Here is a 26,676-nt window from a genome sequence, read left to right as displayed (position 1 = left end):
CCATCTCTTTTTTTCTTGAATGTGTGGCATTTTTGAAACCCAACATAAGATAAAACATTACAAGTGTGCATAACGTCTGATATTTTATCCTGTTATGTTATTCTAGGAGTCTAGAGTGTTGAGATAACATGATGACCATTATACTTTTGGGTGTTTAACTTTATGAACCCATATTTGTGAAGGCTCGTAACCTATTATTTGAATAGATATCAACATTATAGTATAAATCAACTCTTAAGAGAATTAGTCATTGTTGATTAGATAATTAGATCATACTGATGTTTGAGATTTGTTCTGACAGCAGTGTCTTATATTGTGACTCTGCCCTGGAATTTGATTATATTTGATTCAATCATCATATTTCATCAGAAGTGCCCTCCGTTTTGTAAGGGTTATCAAGTTTACACTTAATTAGTTACAGCATTTAAAGTTCATTAAATGGGACATGAGACAATATACATTTCCCTTTTTTACAGGTAAATGAAAAATGTCTGAAAATATACGAATTTGTATTATTTACACATGTACACTGTAGATCGTTTTCACGGCAGATATTTTGACATGTCATAGTAGGAAGAAAAGGAAAAGCTCAGGTGTATTTAATAACATTAATGATGGCAGCATTCCACTTAGGGGAGGTGCATGTGCATGATGGCTCACCCATTAATGAGCCATCATTAATGTTACCAATTTGTGCTTTAACCATTATGACAATTTACAATGTCTGCTGTGAAAAAGAAGCATCAAGGCAAGGCAGCTTTATTTATATAGCACATTTCAGCAACAGGGAAATTCAAAGTGCTTTACATAAACATTCAAGAACATTGCAACAAAGTGCAAAAGAACATTAAGACATAATTAAAACAGTTATAAAAACATAAAAACATTAAAGATTAGAAAATAAAAACAAGCTAAAAATAAGAAGCTAAAATAGAATAAAACACAAGAGTAAAAGATGTAGTGCAGTATAAGATCATTATCTGGTTTAATAAAAGGCAGCAGTAAAAAAGGAAAGTCAAAAGTACACTTTTAAGGCAGATATGTATTTATTTCTATTTCACAACTACACCGTTGTTATTTTCAGCGCTTTGCATTCATCGCGTTCTCTCATTGGTTGAAAGCTTTCTGAGTTTAACATTTCAACCAATCACAGTGAGGGTAGATGAGCAGCTTTGCTCACTGCGTCACATCCGTTTCAAACAACGGCGCGCGCTATGACTGTATGGTCCACACAGTTGATTATCTGCTCTTTATTTATTTACTGTTTTCTACATTTTAGTGAATAACAAGAATATAATGGTGACTTTAAGAGAAACAAACGCGTAGGTGTGACTTTAATCTCCTAAACAGAAGATACAGTCTGTCATTTATGGTAAGAATTTAACCGTATTATCATTAATTACCTTTCTAACTACTAACGTTAGTAAAACATACCGCAGCAAGCTAACGTTAGTCTCGTGTCTCTCTAGTCTAAAACTAGAAGTGAAGTCTGATAAAGCTGTCCTACTAAAGTTGAGTCACTTTGAGTGAGTCAGTCGGTGACATTGTTCTGTTTGGACCCAGTTGTCCTGAACCTGAACCTCCCTCCCCAGGTGTGTCTGTCTGTCCGGCTGCTGTCTGTCTGTCTGCCAGTCTGTCATCATGTCCCAGACCAACACTTCTCTGCTGGACGAGGTGGTGCAGTGGAGTCAGGAAACCTGTCGCCAGAAGCTCAAGTCTGTCCTGCCAAAACTCACCATATCCTCTCAAAAACACAACTCAGTTTCATTATTGTGTAATTATAAATGAATCATAGCATCACACACACACACACACACACAAAGGGTTTCTATAAGGAGACTCCAGTGATATGCAGGTCTTGTAAAGTGTTGAAATAGATAGATAGATAGATAGATAGATAGATAGATAGATAGTAACTTTATTGATCCTGAGGGAAATACAAGTTTCCAGCATCACAGTTCCATAGTGCAAAACTTGTTAGTAAAAAGGCAGAAACAAAGTTAGTAGTGCAAAGTACAAAACAATATACCAGATATAAAAATACAAGGAGATGAAGAAAACTGAAACACGATTTATTATTTAATGATAAAAAACAATTAAATACATATATATGTATATATACATATATATACATATACATATACTGTATGTATATATATGTGTATATACAGTATATATATATATATATATATATATATATGTATGTATTTATTGGTCACATTTTGTCTGACAAAGTTAGGAAAGCAATGTTTAAGTCAAGCCTGATGTTGCCTTACACATAAAAGAATGATCCCAGTCACTTCCACACAGTGAGGCATACAGCTTATTAATTAAACACTGGTATCGGATCAGTACTTGGTATCGGCCGATACCCAAAGCCCAGGTATCGCTGTCGGGACTGAAAAACTTGGATCGGTGCATCCCTAATTGCAATCCTAATATATTTGGCAGGTTTATACAAAGGAAATTAATTTGCTCTAGTAATGTGGTTTTCCTTGACTGTTTGCACTCTTTGCATAACAACTCTGAGAGCTGGGATGACCATATACGTAAGTTACTTCATTGCACAATTTGTAATGACAAACTGCTTACTTTGTGCCTTGAGTATCATTTGTGATCAAAGTATGAACTTTCTTGAAAACATAACATCCCTACAGGTATACTGAAGATCATTACAGACATGTTCCTCCCTCATATTGGTTTGTCTGAGCTGGAAGATGAGTGCTTCTCCAAGATCTTACCAAAGGTAAACAACATGATGAATGCATATTGTCTTTAGGACCTCCTCTGTGAGTACCTTTACAGTAGTAGCATTTGTAAAAGGGAATGCAGGTCATGGGAAAAATCCTTAAATGAAATGATATTATCTAAACTCAAGGCCATGGTTATTTAAACAGCTAATATAACATTTTAGATCTTAAGTGAAATTTTCAATGTCAGGTGGCGCTGTTGTATGCAGGGGATAACGTTTCTTTAAACCGTTTCTTTTGATGAGACCTGTAGACACCCTAAATCACTTTTAATTCAGACAGTAGGTTTTTTAGTCACACTAAATCTTTGCCTTGTGACAGATTTGTTTTCTTGTGATCGTTAGATTTATTGATAGAACTATTGTTGTCTTGTGAATTAATGGTTCATTTACAACTTCCCTTAAAAGTGTATTGTAGTATTAATTTTGTCTATGTGACTGTTTCTGTCCTCCACTGTCACAAATGTCTGCAGGCGGTGACGATGTTTGACAGCATGATGAAAGAAATCTTGGACCAAGTTGGAGAGCTGTCCAGTCAAAACACTGAACTGTGTGCCTTACTAAGGAACATTCTGCAGGTACTATTATTATTGCTGTCTTAGTTGTTACATTGCAAGGCTGTGTATTTCAATTTCAATTAGTATCTTACTGGTATATGTATATATGTATGTATGTTATATTCTTCTCATTTCATTCGAAACCAATATTTTGACAAGATCCTGTCTATTTCAGGCCATGATGCAGATAATTGATACTCTATCCGCTTGTGTGCGTCACATTGGCACATTTGAGGAAGCGCCTGACTTGGAAGCCATCCGCTCGTTACCAACTTGTATCCTGAAAGTCCTGAGGGAAACCTTTCAGCACTGCAAGGTCGGTCTGTTAAGTTCACCAGTGGCTGTAATGAGTACATTTTTACTCTGTTAAAGCATGTTTTTTATGCATTTTAAATTATGCTCTGCAATAATTGCCATAATTTTTGCTGAATGTTTTGTATTTGGATCATTAGTATTAATAAAATAATCATGCTATTATTAATCAGCATTAATTATATAGATAAGATAACTGTTATCATTAATGTACAGGAGACGTGTTAGGTAAAATGAATGGTTTAACTTTTGTGATTAATTACATGAGTTGTTGGATTAAAAACCTGATACACAGTGAATTCAGATCTAACCTTAGTGGTGGTGCGAGATTTGTTTATACGTGGGGCTCATTGCAGTTTTTATTTAAAACTAAAAAATCTGAATTTAGCAATGTTTATTTTTACTATTAGAAATGGGTAAAACTGTTTTTTGAAAATGGATTAGTAATTACAAAGTTCAGGTGATACTGAATTTTAAAAATACCATTTGCAGCGCAGACAGACCTTGAGGGACTCATTTTGTGCTTCCTTATCATTTTCCTGTTTCTTTGTTTTTGCAATCCTTTACGAGAAGTATTATCTGAGATGCCAACAGCTCAAGATGACTTCATTAACGGAAACGACTGTGATCATCTTTTTGTAGCAGGAAACACCTTCAGTTAGGCATGCAAGGGAACATTAAGTCCAGTCCCAAATTCATGTCTTCTTAAAAAAAAAATTTTTTGTGTGTGAAATCTATAAAAATTAAAATTACGATTTTAAGCATACTCTGCATGTTGTCCTCAGGAGAGTGAGGTGGTCTACTGTGGCCGTCTGTCCCTGGTGGCTGATCTGCTGCAGGGACTCTTCAAGGAGGCCTACTCCCTCCAGAAGGGTCTGTTGGAGCTGCTGGACAGGATCTCCCTAGACAGTAGTGCCTCGGAGGAAGAGGTCTCTGACATTGTAACAGGTGTGTGTTTGTGTATGCATCTGTCTGTTTTCCACTGCCGCACTCTTTGTTATTAAGCCCTTCTGTTGTTGTACGTGTATACCTTCAATGCAAGTTATCTTTCATCTTCCTCAGTGATTCACAACCTGCTGGATATCTGCTCCATTATCTCCGACCTGGACATAGCACTGCATGCAAACACGTGGAAGTTCCTCATCAAGTCAGTACAGCAGACACTCATGTTGACACTCGTGTTTTTATTCATTTCATATCGTCTGTCACACTAGATGAATCACTTTGTTATGAGAGTTGGATGAATTTAATAGTTCATTTGTTAACTTCTGTTCAGACAGAGTCTGAAGTACCAGTCGTTGGTGGAGGAACATCTCCATCATGGTGACATCAGCAACAGCCTGTCTGACAACCTGTTGGCCTCCTTCCACAACTGTGTGGAGCTGGCTGAACAGATTAAACATGCTGGTCTGCAGGTAGGAAAGCTCTTATTGATAATAAAAAAATAGGACTATTGAATGAGTATTTATTAAGTTTAGTTTTCTTCAAAATGTGTACAATTTGAGTGTTAGTATGAACTTATTGTTCTTTAGCAGTTATTTTTGTTCACTAGAGAATTAGTGTAAGCTCGATATACAAATGTAAATGTGGTAGCCCAAGTACAGCACAGTCCTGATACCAGTTAGAGTCAACACAATGGTGGGTATTTATGTGTAGATTTTTCCTGTGTTATTTTGTTCTCAGAAAAAAAAGTGACACTTGGGTTTATCAGAGTGGATTTGATCTTTGTCACCTTTTTGTATTAATTCTCTTTTGTCCTTTTTAAAGGAGGCAACACAAAGCCCAGAGTACAAGCTGTTCCAGAAAACTGCAAAGATGTGTAGATTTTTTGCCAACACTTTGGTTCATTACATAAAGGTACTAAAAATGAGGATCTTCTTGACTTCCTCTTGACTCTATAAAAACGTTGTGCCTTCTCTATGTCTGTTGCATTTTTCGTCCTCTACATCAGAATACAAAGCAGCTGAACTTACATCCAATCTTTTCTTATCCTTTGAACAGGAATTTAAATTTTTTCTAGCAAAGTATTGCAACTGCTTTCACCAACTCTACCTCCAGATTATCAGGTATGTGTGGTTTCAAGTAGCAGATTCAGACTATGATTTATCTTTTGAGTTAACAATTATTGAGTAATGCGGAAACGTACATTCCTGATGTCTTACAGTAAGTTCCCTCCCAGCTTGTGTGCTCCAACACTGCCCTCGTCTCTGTCCGAGGAGCTGAATGCAGCAGCTCTGGTTCCCATGGATGCCCTCCTGTTCCAGCTGTTGCCTTTAAGGCCCTTCGCCGAAGTTGTCCTCCAGCAGGACCTGCGTGAGTTTAAAACTTGATCTTTTTCCCCAGATACTGTGGCAGGGTTAATGTATGCTTTTCTGTTTCACTTTGCAGTGGAACAATGTATGGACAGCTTGACAACATGCTTGCTCACACTCCTCCTTCCAAAACTTCTAATCCACTGACGACTGACGTCTCTGACAATTTGTATATTTATGATGTTTTTGCGTCTTTGGGAAAATGTTGACTGAATGTTTTTACTCAAAAGGTTGCTATCATGTTTCTAGCAGCAGACACTTGTTCCACAAAACATGCAACATACAATCCTAGAATGCCCCTTGTTTTGTTTGTCTGCAGGGTTAAATCCTGAACATGAGCTCCCTCATTGTCTTCTGCTGGTTAACGTCTTGGGTCAGCTCACCTCCCAACCAGAGGAGGTGCTGCAGCTTTGGTACACTGGCAGCCAGTTCTCAGAGGACACACCCAGGTAATACATCTTTTTTTTTTTTTTTTTTTACATTTGTTGCTTTAATGCAGGGACAAGCAGTTAACTTTAGAACTGGTTGTCAGACTGGCAACTAGATTTAACATTTTGGTTTCCAAAGCCTCAGGAATATTGGTTATGAATGTTGATGATTTTTGATTAATGATTTTTATTTTATTTTTTACAGTTTTCATTTCAGTATTCTTATTTTCCAGAGATTGGATCAATCCCGGCTCCACCATAACTGATTAAATCAGAGTTTTAATCAGATTGCATTCCGAATAAGTATTATATTGATTATAAAACACAAGGACCAGCTGTATATTTGGAAAAGTGAGATAGAACAATAAATACTCCCAACATTTCACATTACACAGCTGGAATATTGAGTATGGAAATAATTATGATAGTCATTTAACATTTGCTTCATAGATATATGAATGAAATTATTGCTTTTTGATAATGGTATCCTATTCAGCAGTAATGGAACCCAGGCACACACCAGCTTTGCAGAAGAAGCATCGTAAAAACAAGTGATTTAGGACTTAAAGGACTTGTAGAGTTAAATATTGGATATGCACTAAGTGAGAAATGAAGAGTATGTAAAAATGTAGGCATTATTCAGCAGTCCTGAAAAAGATGATACTATTTATTCAGTCATGTATTTAAGCTAATGTGTTAATTTACCTAAAATGCTTGTTAAGTTTTCATCCATCCTCTCTGTCTCCAGGCTTCCTATCTACCAGGCCTTGTTCACTAGTTTCAGGCGATGCTATACTGAGCGTCAGGCACCGGTGCTGTTGCCAGGGGTGATGATGAAGGGTCAGGCCCAGGTCCAGGTCACTCTACACAACCACATCTGTGTGCAACTCTGCGCCAGTGTGGCTGCGCTTCCCCCGGTGTACTTCCCCGTGCTGGTGAGGTCTAAACTCATAACCACAAACACTGTATCATAAGCAGCATCAGTAGAAGTTAATTGACACTGTTTTGCTAATAATGTTAAGGCTACAGTATATTCCATTGCGTATGTTTTGGTTCAGGTTTCATCTCTACCCACTTCTCCCCCCACTGGACACCAAAATCAAGCTTTTGTCCATTTTACATGGTAGAAACTAGGAATGGGATTTCAGTTTGACGAACAGAATGGGAGTGATTGAGAAAGCAAAACTAAACTAAATCTCAAACCAGATGTTTTTTTTTTTTTATCTTGTCTTCTTTTTATGTCCTGCCATTGTGTTTATCCTCAAACCTCTGGAGAGAATTTTGTGCATCCTTCTTTAAAAAGTAGTAGTAGTAGAAGATAAAACTCAGCGACTCTTAAGTAGCGGGACACATAACATTGGCAGAACCTGCTGAAATTTCATCGTCCAGAGGAACCCAATTAGCAAGCCGTCTTGCAAATAATCAAGAATGTTTGATATAAACAGGATTTGTTCCGGTCGCGGGGGTGGTGCTTGGCAACGGTGGCGGCCGACCTTCTCACAGCAGGGTTATGATGAAACTTGCCAAAATGTGTCTTCTATCAATTTGTCTCAAGTCTGTCTTGGACCTGACCTACTGTAACCTCAAACCCTAATTAGATACCCTAATTTTATTATTATTTGATGGAATTCAAATTTAATATATTTTTGTTATATGTTTGCATTTACTATTACTGTCAACTTAAAAACAGTTATTCTTCAAGCATAAAATAACCAGTTTGAGGTATCCTTGTCTAGAATGTTCATGTTATGTGATCATGTTAAAAATAAATATTGGCCATTATGTGATTTTGAGATTTTTATTGTTTTACTCTCAAACATTGAACTAGACATCTGCATCCAAAAAGAAGTATTACTTAGACTCTAGTTTTACGTTATTTGTTTCTTTTGGATGTCTAATCACATTCTGTCATTAGCTGTGTTTTGGTGCAGGATTTCCCCTCATTCAATGCAAGTTATTCTTTCATTTTCGTTTCTACTGTTTCTACTGTTTCTGTTATACCCTGTGATTTCTGTCTCCCACTCTTTCTTTTGTTTACTTGTCTCCTGTCTCCCTGACTTCCCCTCTCCTTTATCTCTTTGCCAGGAGCGCTGTTTGTTTGATACTGTACTGCAGGCTGATACTCAGACAGCTCTACTTGCAACAGATGTGTGGTGCTTTACAGCACGGTGAGTTCACATATATCATTTTTCATTAAAAAAGTGTACTCTGTGTAGCTGTATTTTTATTGGGGCATACTTTTCTGCTACAGTATATAACACACTCTACATTTCAGGCACCTTTAGACTTCACCACAAGTCTTGTCAGCATTTTTTACATAATTTTTTCTGTACTATATTGAATTCACTGCTGATTTAGTCTCCTCTGCTTACAGGTATGGAACAGCAGAACTTTGTCTACATCATGTCCTCCTCGTTGCTCAGCTGGTGGGTAGAGACCCGGAAAATACACAATACAGTTGAGAGAATACATTTTGTGGTCTATTTTCGTTTGAAAGAAGGAGAGGTCACAGCAAATTTGACATTACAACCCATTTTCAGACATGAATTGTAAAGATGCTTTGTAGACCTTCATATTGTATACTTGTTATATTTCTCAAACATAGTTTACAGGATCTGTGAAATCTTGGCTCTCACCACCTTGACACCACAAGGTCATGGATGTTTCTCCATGTCCGTGACCTCTTCCTGAGCACTTTCTAAAATAGCTCTTAATCCCCTTAACCTCTCTCTGTAGGGTTATGGATTAGAATGGGTCCCTTCCTGTTTTCTGTGGCACCCCAACAGAGGTGACAATTGGTGTTGTTGGACCTCTGGGACACCTTTTCATAACCCGTTACGTCATTGCGTCATCAGATTAAGCTGGATCCTACTCATTTCCAAACACGTCCCCCTCCCACCCTGATGATACCCTGGTGATTTTACTCCTCCTGAGCCTTCACACTGTCCCTCGCCTCCTCTCTGCTTCTCCCTCTTCTCCCCTAGGTGAAAGCTTGCACCGCTGAGTGTTACCAGTCGGTCCACCTGGGCCTGCTGCTCAAACGCATGGTTTTCCTCATGACGCCCAACCACCAGGTTAGAAACGCTGCGAACTGAAATTAAATTTTTTATGAACTCACAAATTACTTTAGAGTGTCAACTCACATCCAATTTTTAACAGTTTTTTATTGAAATTAAAGTACCCACAGTTACTTACTACCATCACATTTGACAGTTCAATAAATATTTGTGAACACCGAAAGGCCAAATAAGATGAAAGATGGAGGAAACATTAGAAGAGTGACTTAAAGGAACAGTGTGTAGCATTTAGGGGGATCTATTATACATACATACATACATACATACGGAGCGGGTCCTCTCTTCACAGAGCCGACCTCCATGTTTCTACAGTAGCCCAGAACGGACAAACCAAACATTGTTAACTTTTACTGCTTGGGCCGGAGTCCTTACTCGTGTCATTATTTCTCTCTCTCTCTCTCTCTCTCTCTCTCTCTCTCTCTCTCTCTCGCTCTCTCGCTCTCTCTCTCTCTCTCTCTCTCTCTCTCTCACAACAACTGGCTCTAGAGAGGGCCATTCGCATTTCCGCGTGTTAAATTATAAATTGTATTAAGTGCATTCTCTTGTTATGCCTTTAAAGGGACTGTTTGTAACTTTTTAAGCGTGTAACTTTTTAAGCGTATAAATGTAGCGGGTCGGCACACATGCGCGTTCGCATATGCGCGCTCGCGTGTGGCCGGAGCCTCGTCTCCGCTGCCTGCTCTCCTTCACTCAGACAGAGCGCGCGTCCTCGCTGTCTCGCTCCACCTCTAGACGTGAACGCGCGCTCACTCCACACTGCAGAAGAGTTAGTTTAGCTCTGAGAATATCTAGTGAATGTAGAGTGGACGTATGTTATCGTCTTGTTACCGACCGGGTGTCGGTGTCTTCGGCTGCCGGCTGCAGTTGGGAGGCGATAACGTAAGTCGTTGAGGAGCCCCGCTGCTGAAGCCTGCGCTGAGCAGGAAAAGTCAACACTAGGATCAGCAGTGATTCATGGAGAGACCTTCGTCTGGTCAGCTAACATTACTGCCAAGCAGCTGAAATATAGAGTGATATTGTGGTTTTAGCTGACGTCTGTCGCCTCACTGTTTTGAGCGATGCTCGTTCATGTCTATGTAGAGCGAGCAAGCTCGACGCTGACTTTCGTTGATTTCAAGGCCACAGGTGTCGCTGTTAAGCAGCATTTCTGAATCTTACAAATAGTCCCTTTAAACCAAGAGGCATTGGGCCTCACATTTATTTTGCGTCACACAAAATCATTTTTATCACAAAGATTTTAAATGGGAGAGTATATTTTATATACATATACATACATTTACATTTAATAAACATATAGGTGACATGAAAAATCAAGAGAGTTAGGTGCTGGGCCACCAGAACAGCTCCAGTGCTCCTTTATGTAGATTATACAAACCTCAGGAACTTTTACTGGAGTGATGAACACCATTTTTCCAAAAGATATTTTATTCCCTCATTTCATGTTTTGATGATGGAGAGTGCTGTCTAACACGTCGGTCCAAAATCTCCCCTACGTTTTCAGTTGGGTTGATATCTGCTGACTGCAAAGACCAAAGCATATGATTCACATAATGTTTATGAATAGAATCCGCTGCATTTGTTGTTTCTTCACTCATGTACTCAGGTTTATTATCAGTACCATCCCACAGAAAACTACCAGTCTAGAGTCCTAGTTTCTGGTTTTAGATGATGCTTGTTGATTGTGTCTATATAATAAAAACACACATTGAACTGTACCAGATCATAACTTTGATATCAGGGGATTATTCATTAATCTGAAGTGTTTTGTTTTTCTAGATGGAGCTGGTAGCGCGTTTCCCACCCTCTGATGTGGAAAACCTTCCAGTGTGGCGACATGTTCTCCTCAGAGCTCTTTCACAAGATACCCGTCACCGTGTAGAGACCGACATCATCGGCCTTACCCAGAAAGCTCTGACCGACTGGCAGAATGGAGGGTACAAACTAGGACAAGTGGACAAAGTGGTGAGGACAACCTCAGATATGGTAGTAGGTTGTAGCGGGGGAATAACCAACTGTATGACTCGAGTAATCGTAGCCAGTCTTTTTGTTAATGTCGCTGTAGAGGATGGTCTGATTTTTACCTCCACCTAGCATGAATGAGTAGTGGGTTAATGTCTGCTTTATGCTCAAGTGAAGACGCCATAATTGTGCAAAGACACAACAAGCAAGTGGAAAAGATCTCATTCTCATTCATATAAACTCTTCATAGATGTTATTTTAATTTGTGAGATACGGGTAATGGTGTTAATGTGCATTTACCCTCCGTTTTACCCCTGACGTCAAGGAAAATGTGAGTATGTGTGATATTGAATACAAGGAGAGAAAAGGGGCACAACAAACATCAAGGGCAAGGCTGCTGCACAATTTCTGTCCTTGTGCACTTAAGAGAGAGTGGATAGATGACAAATAACAACAACAAGTGACATCAAGAGTAAGATAAGATTGTTCCCATGGTAGAAAACAGATGGATCTGATAATATTATTAGTGACCTTTCTCCTTTGACGCATTCTTCACAGTTGCAGTGTTCAAGTGTATTTCAGAGTCATGCTGCTATCAGTCAAATTCTTGCCAGAATAATTAAATCCAGCCTAGAAAACAATGCAAGGAAGCAGGGTGGGGAAATTTGAACTGGAATATACGCACAAATGACGGATTTTACAAAGTTCCTCCTGTCTCCAGAACATGGTGCTGTTATCCCTCCTAGCGGTGGTTCGGGTGCAGACATCTCCTGAAGAGCAGTGTGTGTTGTCTGCAATGAGGGTCGTCACACAGCTCTGGTTACGAATGAGTCCGGACCAGGTGAGATCCAAATACAAACATGTGTAACCATTGAAAATCTTCTTCAGTCTGCGTTGTGCTGTTTGAAACAAAGCCCGACACTCACTTCGATTTCTGTGCCGACTTTTATTGCCTGGTCAAACAAACGTGGAAACCAATTGGTCAGTCACGTAGGCACAGCAATCTCTAGGGCGTAGGCACAATACTCTCCTACTGGCACAGCGCTGACGTCAAAGCCAGAATGAATGTGTCAAGGAGAAGCCCACCAACCAATAGGAATCCAAAATACATACAAAACTAAATAGGACTGGTTATTATGCTGGCATGTAGAATCACCAAGAAAACTCTTTCACACATGCACAGGTGTAGTGTAAATGCATGACTATTATCCCTGTAACCTGTCGTACTCCAGGTGCCGACCCACCCCGTTCTCCAGTGTACTCTGCAGCTGCTCCTGTCAATATCAGCCATTTTAGTCAAAAACCTCGAACCTCAAGTAATTTGTCAGGTATGCTGTTTAGTTTTTCACGTTTCACATTAAATAGATGAAGAATGGAGAATACCTCTTTTGACTGGTGTCTGTGTGTCCCCCAGGCTCTGCTGTGTGTGGATACTGTGGTGTCTCAGAAGTGTGCAGATCAGCTGCTGCTGGCTGCTCTGGAGTTCCTCTCCTCCCTCGGGAAGATCTTTGTCCCTCTTGACAGCCAGGTAACGACACCAGACTATTACAAATGGGAATCTTACCTTAAAGTCTATCTTATCTTATCTTAGTTTGTTGTACTCTTGCATCTTAATATGTACATTTGTCAATATTTTTGACATTTCATAGAGTAAAGCAGTCGTTCCCAATGACTGGGTCGGCACCCATAGGTGGGTCGCAGGAGATTTTATTAGGGCCGCCAAATAAATTAGCAGAATTTCCTCCGCAGTCACATTTATATCTGCAGTACACCTTTGAGCCACATGAGGGAGCCTAAATGTTCGTATAATTGTAAGCTACTTATAACATTGAATCTAATATGAAAGACTAGGGTATATTCTGTATGTTTTACTGATGAGAGGATACAAATGAGAGCCTGTTAACTCTGCCTAAATGCATTTATTTGGTCTCATTTATAAAGTATTTATTATTTTTTCAATAACACGTGCATAAAACAAAGTTGTGATTTATCAAACTTATATCTCTTCATTTCATACCTCGTTCATTTATGCACAAATTCGCTCTTCACACGGTTTATAGATAAGGCCTATTGTGAATTGGATTGCAAACTCGCAATGTTTTGTAATTTTTAAAAGGTGGGTCCCTAGACACTGGACTGAAGGAATCATTTATTATATGAAATAAACAAATAATCATTAGTTTAAACTTTAGATAAGATATTTGAATTCTGAATTTGCTCAATTCTGAAGTCCGCATTGTACATTTATTCTCATATTTTCTCTTTCACACCAACTTTTTTGTCCCACAGAATCAAATTCTGCCGAGGCTGAGTAGCCTGTTTGGAGTCCTGTTGGCTGACAGATCCTGGCTGCTACATCAGCACGCCCTGGAGGCCTTTTCTCAGTTTGCAGAGGTACGGCAGATACTCAATTGGTGTGATCTTACATATAGTTTATGTTTTGTCATAAACTTAATGTGTCCTTTTGGTATTTAAGGTTACAAACCATGAAGAGGTAATTTCTCAGAGTTTGGGTGTAGAAGATACCAAGACGAAGGTGGTGAACTATCTGAGCAAGGTAAGGGGATGCTGACATATTGCGATGAAGATCAACTTTAGATAAAACAGATGGATGTAAACAAGTCTGTGTTTTGTTGTAGACTGTTAATGCACAGGAAGATGTGGAGTCACGACTACAGAGGCTCAAGCTGGAGACGCCAGTTACGGAACAACACAATGAGAGGCTGGAGAACAACAAAGAAAATGCTGCAAACAAACTGGCTGCTGAGGCTGCTGCAGATTCAGAGGTTAGTGGTGTCATTAAGTTATATTAAAACTTCATTCACAGGCTTCCTGAATATGCATGACCACGCACAGCGTTGCTTCATATTTATACAGTCCAAGTCACTCTGAGTGGCGGCTGGCCAGTACGACGCTACCTCCTAGTGTACATGTACCCCATGTACACTAGGAGGTAGTGGCATAATATGAACCAGGCTATTATTAATGAGGATTATTTTCTTATTTTTATACTTAAGCACTGGCCGGAGTTGTCCATCCGTCCGTACATCTGTCTTACATTTTTTATTTAAGTGATAAACCTCGAGACACAGTGGTTTACAGTGATTCTAGAACAGCTAAGGGGCGTTGCTGGCTTATTGCTTTTATAAAACGGTCACTTTTTTTCCACATACTATGCTATATTTTTTTTCACTTTTTTTGGCATACTATACTATGTTTTTTTCGATATACTATACCAGATGTTTTTAACGACATACTATTCTATGACATTTTCTTTGAAATGTTTTCGACATACTATACTATGACATTTTCTTTGACATATTATACTGTGACTTTTTTTCACTTTTTTCGGCATACTATACTACGATAATTTATCACTGTTTTTGACATACAATACCATGACTTTTTTTTGACATAATATACTATGACATTTTTTTTCACTTTTTTGCGACATACTTAACTATGACTTTTTGAAGTGATGACATTTCTGACAGACATGTCAGAGGCATAAAACCTGTGATTGTTGACAGAAAACACCTGAAATCATATGTGATTGAAGTTCTTGATTTCCGTCGGGATTGCATTTTGCATTTATCTTTTGGTTGGAGCCCCACTTTTGGTAGTTTTCATTGCACATTTCTTTTAATAAACGGATCAATTCGTGAGATTTTAGTGCAGTAACACGAGCACTGTAAAATAATATTTATTTAGCAAAATACTTCCCAGTGACATTACATAATGTGTCCTGCAAGTCAAAATTTCATTTGTACAAGCAAGACTTTGCCTCTTCCGATGTAAAATTAATTCATGAAAAGATGAATAATTTCCCTGCAATTATTCTTCCCTCTCAGCCATGCCCAAAGAGAGCTCGGCAGGAGACCAGTGCAGAGGAGGAGTACAGCCGCTACTTCCAGACAGCTGAGAGTGCTTTGAAAGCCCTTCAGGAACTCACCGAAGGTAAAGCCAACACTACTGCACCACCTCCACAGTGGCTGGAATCCAGACTACAGGAGCTCCAGACCCTCATAACCCATATCAGTACAGCCAGACACACAACCTAGCTGTATTCTACTCCCAGATGTATTTACTTTATGTATAGATAAACTATTTAACCACAGTCTGGGTCTGTGAAAGTCTGTACATCCTTTGCTGCTACTTTTTTTTAACTGGTCTGTAGTCACTCTTAATTGATGTTATCGTTTATTAAACTTGTTTGAATACAAATCATTTTTCATTTGCTGTTATTTAGCACTAAGTCAAACAGGAGTCTTCACTAACTTAGTTGTCAAAATTATGCTGTAAGAAATTCCTGTATTGAATACCCATGTTGAGGCTTTTTCTTCTCAACTTGTTTTATGAAAGTCCAAGTTAAGTACTTCCTGTCAATATCCATAAACAACTGCAATTACTTTATAAAATAAATCTAACAAATGTCTTATAAAACATAACAGGGTCATATGTCATACAGTAAAATCTTTACTTCACCAGCAACCAAAAAGCTAATAAATTACGTAATTTCTATTTCACATTCATTCAAAGTGCAAGCCTTCTGTAAATCAACACATTTTGGACACAAGTTATGCCTGGCCAAAAAGTATATCTTGATTTTCATGCCAGTAGTGAAGTTGGCACCTTAAAAAACAATGGAGAAGCAGATGAAAACAAGATAACATTCACCTCTGATCAAGATCCTCATTCATCACGAGGTGAATAATATCAGTTGGCAAACAATTAAAAATGTCTTCATTTGTCCAGCACCATCTGATAAGCTTCCAATCCTTCCAGTTCAAAAGCAATTTATCTTCATGAACAGACTGATAATGTCCAGGAACAACCAGAATAGACTATAAAAAGTCTCAGCCGGTCATTATCATACTTACTGCATCATGCTATTAAATGAGAACTGGAGAAACTTTCATCTCAATGACTGAATGTCTCTGAAATTGTGCATCTAGAGGATTTGAGTTTTACAGTGGTCAAGTCTTTTGCTCCAGATGGAGACGGTTCAAACGTCATCACCAGGAATTCTCATCTTCCCAGTTCAGGTCATCTCCATCTCCCCAGCCATCTGTTTCAGTCTTTGAGAGAAAAAGAAAAAAAACAGAAAAATGTAAACAGAACTATCATCACTGAGAGGTAAGTTTGTAAATTGACAGAAATTCTCTCTCAGGCCTATAGAATCATTAACAAGACAGAAAAAGTGACTTTTTAAACATCTCCCATTACAAGCATCAGCTTTTTGGCTCATAGTTGACTGCGTTTGTACGTCTAATGTATTCATTTAGTTCACCTTTTTTACATAACACACACATGTAGGTTGTAAATGTGGTATATTTACAATACTAGTATATTCTACTATGCGCAATTCCAATTATTTTTCTAATCCTTATGTTCATCCTTGTAAAATATTATAGTTTTATTTATATATAGAGGTATGAGTGAGTCAGCAAAACACCAGACAGTCCTCGGCTATGCTACGGCCTCAGTTTGAGACTTCTTCGGGTCTCAACTGATATGAATGTATTTAATATTTGAGTCTCAAGCAGTGCTTCACAGAAAGGTTCAAATTGGTGAATTGAATATGTACATGACTAGTTTTAAAAGATGGACATCGATGAAATCATTTATATTTCATGAAAATGTATATTTGAAAATGAATCATTTGCTTTGAGTGAAGTCCCAAAACACCACCACACACACACACACACAAACACACACTCACCTCAGTCAGGTTGTCAACTGCGAACTTGGCAGTGAGTGTTACAGTATCGATGGATGAGTCAACCTGCAGAGATTTAGTGTTTTCTGAACTCACACCGCTCTCGTCATATGGCAGCAGAGCTGGAGAGGACAATTTGATGTCCGGCACCATGTCGGCAAACAAATCCAGCTCTGGGTCTAGCTTCTCCTTTTTCTTCACCTTAATGGTGAACTCCTCCCCCAGACCTCCTCTCCCACCATTCCTTTGTGGCACTGTAGGTTTGGGCTTGGGGTTTAATGGGTTGTGTGATTTCTCTGATTCGCTCTCCTCTTGAGCCCAGCCGTCGTCCCATGAGGAAGTGGTCTTGCTCTGTGTGGATTGTCGCAGTGTTGGGGTCAATTTGAGGGGTTTGGAGGAAGCCAGTCTCAGTGCTTCAGGAGCATGATTTACAGGTGTAGTAGCGCCCCCTCTGGGTGGTGTGAGTATAACTGGGTCTGATAAAGGAGCTGTAGGGGAGAGATCCGAGGTAGGTTCAGTGTCCTCAAAGTCGTCCCACGGCTCCACTTCCAAGTTCGGGTGCGGGGGTGGCAGTCTGCCGTTGACTGGATCTTCTCTCTCCGAGGCCTGAATGCGGATCTGGACTGACTGTCCACCTCTATTCTCGCTCTCTTCAGGGTCGTTCCAGTCAGGCCAGTCTTCCACTGGACCTTCTAGTCTGTCAGTCTGCTCTGGGCTGTATGACAGTGGCTCCATCTCAGTGTCCTGACGAAAGCCGTTCAAAGGTAGAGACATCTGTCTACTGACATCTGAAACATGCAGAAAGAGACTGTGATTCACACAGGAATGTAAAACTATGATATTATTTGATTATTAGTATGGGTGGGTCATACCTGATTTTGTTGGCAGAGGGTAACTTCTTGGAGTCTCCCTACGACCTGCTAAGCTACCCATGTGACCCAGGACCAGGCCTTCAGTCCCTGGCGGTCTGGGGAACAAATTCAAGACTTTTGAAGGCTGGGCCATCTGAGGGTGGGAGTCTCCCACTATATGGACAGGTGAAGCTAAAGAATAGAGGTAAAGTAAGATTAGTGTTGACCAAATGAATATTACAAGAGTGACATTCAATTATCCAAATCCAGATTTTCAGTGATGGAATGATGATCCCAAATGAACTGTACTACTTTGTGCATTCAGCTTATCCAAAATACTGCTGCAAGGGTTCCTCCTGTAGTCAAACAATCATTTCAGTTTGACCCTCCCTGTATTGGTTAACTGACGATTTTAAAATGATTTCAAGATTTTACTTGTATTATAATGCTGTATTTTTGGATTCCTTTAAGCCTGAGCTCGAAATGAACACAATGTCCTGTCTTTCATTAGCAATTAAAAAGTCATGGTATAGTATGTCATATTACAGTATGTTATAAAAATGTCATAATAGAGTATGCCATTAAAAAATGTCATAGTATAGTATGTTGAAAAAAGTCATATTATAGTGTGTCAGAAAAGTGTAAAAAAAGTCAGTATAATATGTTCAAAAAAAGTCATGGTATAGAATGTCAAAAAAAAGTCATAGTATAGTATGTCGAAAAAAAGTCATCGTATAGTTGTCAAAAAAAGTGATAGTATAATATTTCGAAAAAACTTTATCGTATAGTATGTCGGAAAAAGTGAAAAAAATGTCATAGTATAGTAAGTCGAAAAAAATCATAGTATAGTATGTTGAAAAAAAAGTCATGGTATAATATGTAGAAAAAAGTGAAAAAAAAGTCATAGTATAGTACATCGAAAAAAGCGAAACAATGTCATAGTATAACAGGTTGAAAAAAGTCATAGTACAGAATGTCGAAAAAAGTGAAAAAAATAAAGTTATAGTATGTCATTAAACTTAAATTAAACATAAATTGAACTTGCTTTCTTTTAAATCTCTTGGATCGTTTTGTTGTTCTTCATATCTTGAACGTGTACTTTTCATCAACAAAATTACAAATTTACATTTACATTACTATTTTATATTTACGCCCCATATTTTAACTGCACTAGTTTAAGCCTTAGATTATTATTTTGCTTTTGCATTTACTTGTGTGATTTCCCCTTTTATGTATACATATTTTATGAGCATTGTTGAGGGAACCTAAGACCCAAAGATTTTCATTGCCAATGACTGCTTTGCTAGAATTGACAAATGACAAATAAAGAAGCGTGAACCTTGTCTACATGCAGTGTTGTGTGTGTTATAAACACTATTGATTTACTGCAGCAGCTTTCATTGTTAGTGTCATTATTGTGTCAGTGTTGCTTACTTTCTGGGGTAACCTCTGTAGACCTAGTGAAGTTGGGTGTGGTGCGTTTAAAGACCTTGCGCCTCTCTCCACCGACCACCACCTGAGCCCCCAGCAAGGGCACCAACACCGCCAGACTCTGCAGCGTCATGGCAACCAGGGAATCATTGGTGTCTCTCATTCCTAACAAAACCTGCAGCCAGGAACAAATAAACAAAAGTAACTAAGAGAATTATACAATGACATTTATGTTTACCCTCAAATGTTACATGCACATCTTCACATTCTTCTTGTTACGGGCATTCTTAAACCTCATAATACATTTTTAGATATTAAAGGAACTCAACAAAAAAGCGAATAAGCGCATTTCCCAAAATGTCAGACTATTCCTTTAAACTGTGCTGCACGGTGGTGCAGTGGTTAACACTGGCGCCTCACAGCTAGAGGGTTGCAGGTTCGAATCCAGCTTGGGACCCTTCTGTGTGGAGTTTGCATGTTCTCCCCGTGTTAGAGTGGGTTTTCTCCGGGTACTCCGGTTTCCTCCCACAGTCCAAAGACATGCAGGTTAGGTTAATTGTGGACTCTAAATTGCCCGTAGGTGTGAGTGTGAGCGTGAATGGTTGTCTGTGTCAGCCCTGCGATGGACTGGCGACCTGTCCAGGGTGTACCCTGCCTTCGCCCAATGCCGGCTGGGATCGGCTCCAGCCCCCCCCCCGCGACCCCTAACGGGATAAGCGGTTGCAGATGGATGGATGGATATTCCTTTAAACTTAGTACAGTGTTCATCATTGGTATCCAAGATTAAAATTCTGATCAGTACTCCACCTGAGGTAGGATCTGGTTTTTGAGTTCATCGTGGGAGAGGAACTCAGCGTAGATGTGCATGTTAGCCAGCAACGCAATCCGGATGTGTTCCTCATTGACCTTGAAGAGCTTGATAAGCTGAGGGATCACATGTTTACGGTAAAGGGACGAAGACAGGAGGCATTCTTCATCGTTAACACCACCACTGGAATCTGTCCGCACAGACGGAAAATAAAACAGAGATCATGAGAAAAAAACACGTACAGTTTCACAATTATCAATTCAGATTTTCTGAGATATTTGATATCAATTAGACGACGTAATTGTGTATCATAATATGTCGATATATGATTTCATCACATTATGATTCCATTGAAAGAAGACAATTTATCATATAGATTTTTCGTCCAGCCCTAGATCTGAGTTATTGTTAGGTGTTACAGAAAGAGTTCAATAATGTGCCATGTTACCCTTCTTTGGCCTTAGGAGATGAGGCAGGAAGCTTTTGACAGCCATGGGTTCAGCAAAAACAAGAGAGTTGAGGAGTTTGGGGACAAGGCGTGAAGCTACCAGGTCTTCAGGGAGACTCTGGACCCGGTCTAGAAGAAACCTACACAAACAAACACACAATGAGCATGTTAAGGGGATCCTTGGAGAAATAGGGCATAGTTAAAATGATACATTATTTAATTGAAGGAATGTATAAGAAACATTTTTAACTTCCTACAGTATACAACTATACAAAAACAATACGATTCTGAGAGTAATATATCTAACTAAAAGTCAAAGTGTGGACTGCCTTGGAAAACAATTTATCTTTAACACCTATATGATAATCTGTCTTGCATGAACACACTGCACTAATTACAAAAGAGCACACTGAATAATAAAAAAATAAGAAAGTTTGTAAATCAAGAAATATTCTCACTTAAAGAATTCATTCTTTTCTTCTTCCGTCTTCAAGGTCAGGCTCTTCAGAAAATCCCTCACTTCCAGAAAGTCATTCCTGTTCATAGAAAAATACGCAGTGTGTTTGAAAACACATCATTTTCAGTACGTAATGATGAACAGCTAGGGATGCACGAGATATATATATATATATATAAATTATCGGCTGATAATGGGAAATTGATGTTATTATGTATTATTCCAATAATGAAGTTAATGAAGCCGATAAATTATCAGCTGATAATACAAAGCCAAATTGCTTTCATTGACTTAACAAGTGCTATCTACAGTAGGTGGCGTTATGCACATTTAAAGTTGGTTTGCGATCTGCCAATAAACACAAAGAAGAAGAAGTGCAGCACGCTGACTAGAGAGCCAAACATGTCGTCACCGGTGTGGAGGTTTTTGGATGCACTTTACTAGAAAATAAATGTGATAATAGTGATGCCAGTAAGATTTGGCTTGGTCAGAGCTATGGTATATTAAATCATCCATCTTTGCTTACTACAGCTCAGCATTTCTTACCCTCAGGTGTGCATAAACTACAGATTATGAACTTCTTTTTAAAACACAAAAACCTGAAATTATCGGTTATGTTATCGGTATCAGCCATGAGAAGCAGCAGGTAATTATCGGTTATGGTATTGGCTGAAAAGAAAAAATCCATATCGTGCATCCCTACAACAACAAAAGCAAACATAACCACACTAACCTGAAAAAGTCATGAGTCAGCAGGGAGCTGAGTGGAGGTCGAGACAAGGGGTCAGAGTTCAGCAGGCCCGCCTGCAGGGTCTTCTCCAGACTGTCAGACAGCTCCTGTGACACTGGAAACAACAGAGGAAAGAGAGGGATGAACACGAGAAGGTTGTGTAAGTTATGCAACATTAGGGTTGAGGTCATTAGTAAACAAACACAGCCATCACTCTACTCACTTTGGCCATTCAGCTGAGAGATGAGGGTCTCCACCATCATTCCAAAACAGTAACAGTCTCGAGAGTGAGCATTTTTATCCGGAAGCATTTTAAAGCCTTCAACCTGTCGACGACATGTTTCATGAGAACTTATGAACACAAAGGGAAAGTTCTTACATTTTTCCATCACAACCTCTGATCTGCTTACCTGCTCCTCTGGAGGAACGCAGCTGGCCTCTCTCACATTCTCAATGCTGGCCAGAAACTGAGGAGTTGAAGAAAATTAAAACTCAACACATAAAACTGAAAGTCAGTCTTCAAATATTTTTGGAGGAACCAAAACAGATTCCACACAGACTGCATCTTAGATATTAAGCCTCTTACCTCAGGCGTAGCCTCAGAGAACTTGCAGACGGTCTCCATCCCTCCCAGTTTCCAATGACCATCTTCACTGACAAATACAGATGAAATGCAGACGTTGTTGTGGCTTGATTTACCCTGGTGGTTAAGGACAACATGTTAGGAACTTATCCACTCTGTTCAACACAGACAGACACCAAACGGCCGACAACTACTGGGAAACATGAAACGGCACCGCGATAGTTACTTTTCATATTGATGCCTTCTTATATTGAGTGTATCTATTCTCAGGGACATTGAACAACATTACTGAGGATGTGCCAGTATTAGCCAAAAGGCTCATTTTTAACTGTTGTCCCTCAGACTGGCCATTAAAAACAACAAATAAAAAATGCACAACATATAAAGTTAGAACAGGAGAAAGCAAAACATGCTGTAAACAGCTGAACAGGATAAAAAGCTTATAGGAGTAATGCCTAATTTATACTTCTGTGGGAAAGCTTGCATAAAAGCTCCCGCAGAGCCGCAGAAACGCGTCCTGCACCTCCTTAAAATAGTGACTACACGCCAGGCACCGCGGACACTGCAGAAGTTTGAATGGGGAGAGCTGGGAGGTGGGATTTCCAGACAAGTACCTCACAGCCGTTACAAAAACAACAACAACAACAACCACCACCTTATTAATTCTAGGCACAGTTGCTCCTCCTCATCATCCAACTCTTCCATCATTTTTTTCCAGTGATGGAGTTGTGTTGGGCCAAACTTATATAAAACTATTGAATCAAACCAATGAAATAAAATCATAGATTGCCTGACAAAGGATTTGAAAACCGTGAGTCCACATCAAAAAGTAATTACATGCTATGTGTAATCCGCCGCAGTACTATGTGTGCCTGGCGTGCAAGAGAGGTGCCTGCATTAGCCCACACAGGCCTACAGCTGCAGGAGTATATATCAAGCATAAGGCAGCATCATGTAAAGGAAGACATTTAGAAAGCAGGCAGGTAATACAAAACAATGTTAAGCAGACAATCAGCACAAACAGGTAAAACCAGAAAGGACGCAATCTGACAAGCAGAGAAAAAATGCCAATTAACAAGAGAGGAGACAGGGCAAGTATGTAAAGCAAATTCTGCTTTTGCTCACCCTCTCGTGCAGAAACACAAGTGCCTGCAGGAGGTCGTAAATGCCTGCACAGATTTCCTCTGGGGAGAGGCTGTCCAGCAGCAGTTCCAGGGGTTGTACACGCTCCGTCACCAGGTGGATGCCGCCGTCCTGCACTGAGCAGGACAGGAAGCGCAGCAGACATGGGTGCCTCAGGGTCTTCAGGTGCTGCAGGAAATAAAAAATATTTCTTTACTCCCTATAAAAAGTGAATGTCATGCAGCTGAAGGAAATAAAATCCATGAGTAGGAACTGATTATGCAACCTGAGTGCCAAAATCACTAATTAGCAATTTAGTACACACTGCTGTTAATGGAAAGCATAAGGACATATTTGGGTGGTATACAGAAGTGTTATGATGTCATCATACTTGCTAACCCTTCCTTTTTTTCCCCAGAATACTCCTGTTTTCATTGCCCTCTCTCGGTTTCCTCCCGGTGTCACAATTCTCTCTTAATTCTCACGATTTATGACACAGTTTCACACCTTTGTTTCCTTTTTGTTATCTCAACCGGTTTCTGGCACTACACAGCGTGTATAAGCCCTACTGTTTCCACAGCAACAATACAACAATACAGCTACACCTAATGGGGTTTACTGGCAGAAGAGAGCTTCTTGCGTCACAGCGAGGTTTGAGCTGCGCTCGTCGCACATCACAACGCGCAGTGCCAGAAGTTGTGCTTTGCTCGAAGCAGCGAAAAGCCGTCGTGGTGTGGCGCAAGCCATTTGGTTGGTAATTATGTGTGTCATGATGATGCTAGGTCTCCTGGGCGAGCAGAATGACTGCACAGATTATGCTGCAGTCCACATTTGCATCTGAGAACTACATCATTTGTATATGATTTTTTTTTTTTAAATATACATAAAAGACTTGATTTGCATTTTAGGAAGGGAACCTTTTGTGGCAGATTGGATGAGGAGATAAAGTTATTTGTTTGCAATGTAATATTAAATCTGTTATTTTCTGACAAACGTTATTTCACTACTGCAACTGTATTTTGATGTCTTGTGAGTAAAAGTGGGCTGTGCACATGTGTAACTTTACACGTTACTACTGTTGGTGACACACACACACCACTGACTCTCCCCCTCTCTCATACACTCTCAATACCACCCCCCTACTGTGTCCCTCTGATACCTGATTGTTTGCACTCCAGCAATGTTTGCACTATCTGTTTATACCATGTTTATTTTTGTTTAAAGCTTATTTTGTATATTGTATATTGGTAGAGTTTAAATTTTTTTATTCTTATTTTATTCTAACGATTTGATCTATTCTTTTGTTGTTATACTGTTTGACTTGCACAAAACCAAAGCAAATTCCCAGTGTATACCTCTTACACCTGGCAATAAACACGATTCTCATTCTGAATCTTGAATCTACTGTTGGGCAGCCACTGTCAGTGTGATTATTGTATATCGTGGATGTGGCTACTTCTTACCTTAGCAGCTTTGTTGACTTTGTCCTCATTGCCACGCTTGTGAACAAACACGGAAGCAGGCTTCCCATCCTGCAGCATGGCCGAGTACATGGTGAGTCCGGAGGGCAGAGTCAGGAGCGGCTCCTCCAGGGTGCAGCTCCGCACCGCACTGCTCTCCGCACCCATCGCCAAGCTTCTTCCTCCTGCACCTGGAGGGCAATGTGTGGAAGGAAGAACAGAGGGTCTATACCAGGGGTCAGCAACCTTTACTATCAAAAGAGACATTTTAGGCAAAAAAATAAATAAATAAATAAATCTGTCTGGAGCCACAACACATTTGAGCATTGTGATGAAGGTAACACAGTTTATAGTCTAAGTATTTAGTATATAAGTCTAATGCAGTGAGGGCCAAAGAGACAATGTACGACAAAGTATTAGGACCACATTGAGGGGAAAAAAACTGAGATTTTCAGAATAAAGTCACAATATTATGAGTAAAAAGTCATAATGTTATGAGAATAAAGTAATAACTTTACGAGAAAAAAAAATTGTAATATTACGAGAATAAAGCCGTTATATTACGAGAAAAAAATCATAATATTACGAGAATAAAATCGTAACTTTACTAGATTTTTTTTTTAATATTACGAGAATAAAGTCGTAACTTTACGAGAAAAAAATCGTAATATTACGAGAATAAAGTCTTCTAAATGTCTTCCCGTCGACCTTGCACGTTTTGGTCTGGTTTGACGGTTTATGAAGCATAAACTATCAATTATCACCTAATTCTGTGTTACACCTTTCTAGCCAACCTCGTTCCGACTCAGTACCACAACTTTTACACTTTTTCTTTTTTAATTTATGGTCAATAAACCTCATTTACATGAAATTAAACCTCATTTTTGAGTAAAAAAAAGGCAGAAATTATTAATTATTTTGACTATAGTTAGTATCAGAGGAACATAATGTTGATGGATTATCACAGATGGATATATGTCAAAGTTTAGTCAGAATATTATGAATATTATAATATAAAACATTTCCAATGGCAGCACATGACACCTTTTTTAGCAACTTCATTCCAACTCCAACTTTTACACTTTTTCTTTTTTAATTTATGGTCAATAAACCTCATTTACATGAAATTAAACCTAATTTTTGAGTAAAAAAAAGACAGAAATTATTAATTTATTATAATATATATTATATATATATATATATATATATTCTGACAAATATATATATATATATATATAATAATATATATAATATAAATTTAGCTAACTTCATTCCAACTCCAAGTTGTACACTTTTTTTTTATTTATGGTCAATAAACCTTATTTACATGAAATAATACCTCATGTTTGAGTAAGAAACCCCCCCAGAAATTATGAATAACTATTATCCATGTTATTTTGGGACAATTAGATGAAAGAAACCCAAATATTTATGATATAATGAAGTTTGAAAACGGGTCAAATTTGACAACAGGAAGGTTAAGCATGCACATATGAACACCTGGTCCAGAGAGTAAAGCTGACACACACACACACACCTGTACCTGTTTCACTGTAGTGGCTGAAGCTTTGCTGTGGAAGTCAGTGTTGTTATGTGGGCTAACCTCGGCTGCTACGTTAGCCAGCTCGTCATTGCTATATGCGTGTCAGTAGCTCTTCCGCCTCCAAATAATC

The 26,676-nt window shown here is 39.0% G+C and overlaps 2 protein-coding genes across 3 annotated transcripts; one reads left to right on the top strand and one right to left on the bottom strand.

Annotated features, from left to right (window-relative positions):
• Nucleotides 1-1,176: 1,176 nt before the first annotated feature.
• On the top strand, nt 1,177-15,618 carry firrm (fignl1 interacting regulator of recombination and mitosis). Its single transcript, XM_074635500.1, has 25 exons — nt 1,177-1,372; nt 1,593-1,737; nt 2,510-2,549; nt 2,658-2,746; nt 3,223-3,327; nt 3,482-3,622; nt 4,404-4,566; nt 4,681-4,765; nt 4,895-5,033; nt 5,386-5,475; nt 5,620-5,684; nt 5,783-5,931; nt 6,250-6,379; nt 7,107-7,293; nt 8,444-8,526; nt 8,733-8,784; nt 9,343-9,432; nt 11,212-11,397; nt 12,116-12,235; nt 12,627-12,722; nt 12,809-12,922; nt 13,684-13,788; nt 13,871-13,951; nt 14,034-14,180; nt 15,246-15,618. The coding sequence occupies exons 2-25, from the start codon at nt 1,642-1,644 to the stop codon at nt 15,453-15,455; spliced, it is 2,763 nt and encodes a 920-aa protein (XP_074491601.1). The 5' UTR covers nt 1,177-1,372; nt 1,593-1,641; the 3' UTR covers nt 15,456-15,618.
• Nucleotides 15,619-15,852: 234 nt separating this feature from the next.
• scyl3 (SCY1-like, kinase-like 3) lies at nt 15,853-26,676 on the bottom strand. Of its 2 annotated transcripts, none has more exons than XM_074635501.1 (14): nt 26,535-26,676; nt 25,007-25,185; nt 23,547-23,732; nt 22,425-22,538; nt 22,249-22,305; nt 22,062-22,164; nt 21,842-21,953; nt 21,110-21,187; nt 20,652-20,791; nt 20,203-20,393; nt 19,399-19,570; nt 17,986-18,156; nt 17,117-17,901; nt 15,853-16,472 (listed from the first exon to the last, which is right to left on the bottom strand). In XM_074635501.1, exons 2-14 carry the CDS (start codon nt 25,169-25,171, stop codon nt 16,410-16,412), a joined length of 2,337 nt encoding a protein of 778 aa, XP_074491602.1. In that variant the 5' UTR covers nt 25,172-25,185; nt 26,535-26,676; the 3' UTR covers nt 15,853-16,409. The 2 variants fall into 2 exon arrangements, with proteins under 2 accessions (XP_074491602.1, XP_074491603.1); XM_074635502.1 differs by having other exon boundaries at nt 26,529-26,669.

This window comes from Sebastes fasciatus, chromosome 5, assembly GCF_043250625.1.
Source record: "Sebastes fasciatus isolate fSebFas1 chromosome 5, fSebFas1.pri, whole genome shotgun sequence".
In the NCBI taxonomy this organism is placed as follows: Eukaryota; Metazoa; Chordata; class Actinopteri; order Perciformes; family Sebastidae; genus Sebastes; species Sebastes fasciatus.
This window is presented reverse-complemented; position numbering and strand designations above follow the sequence as displayed.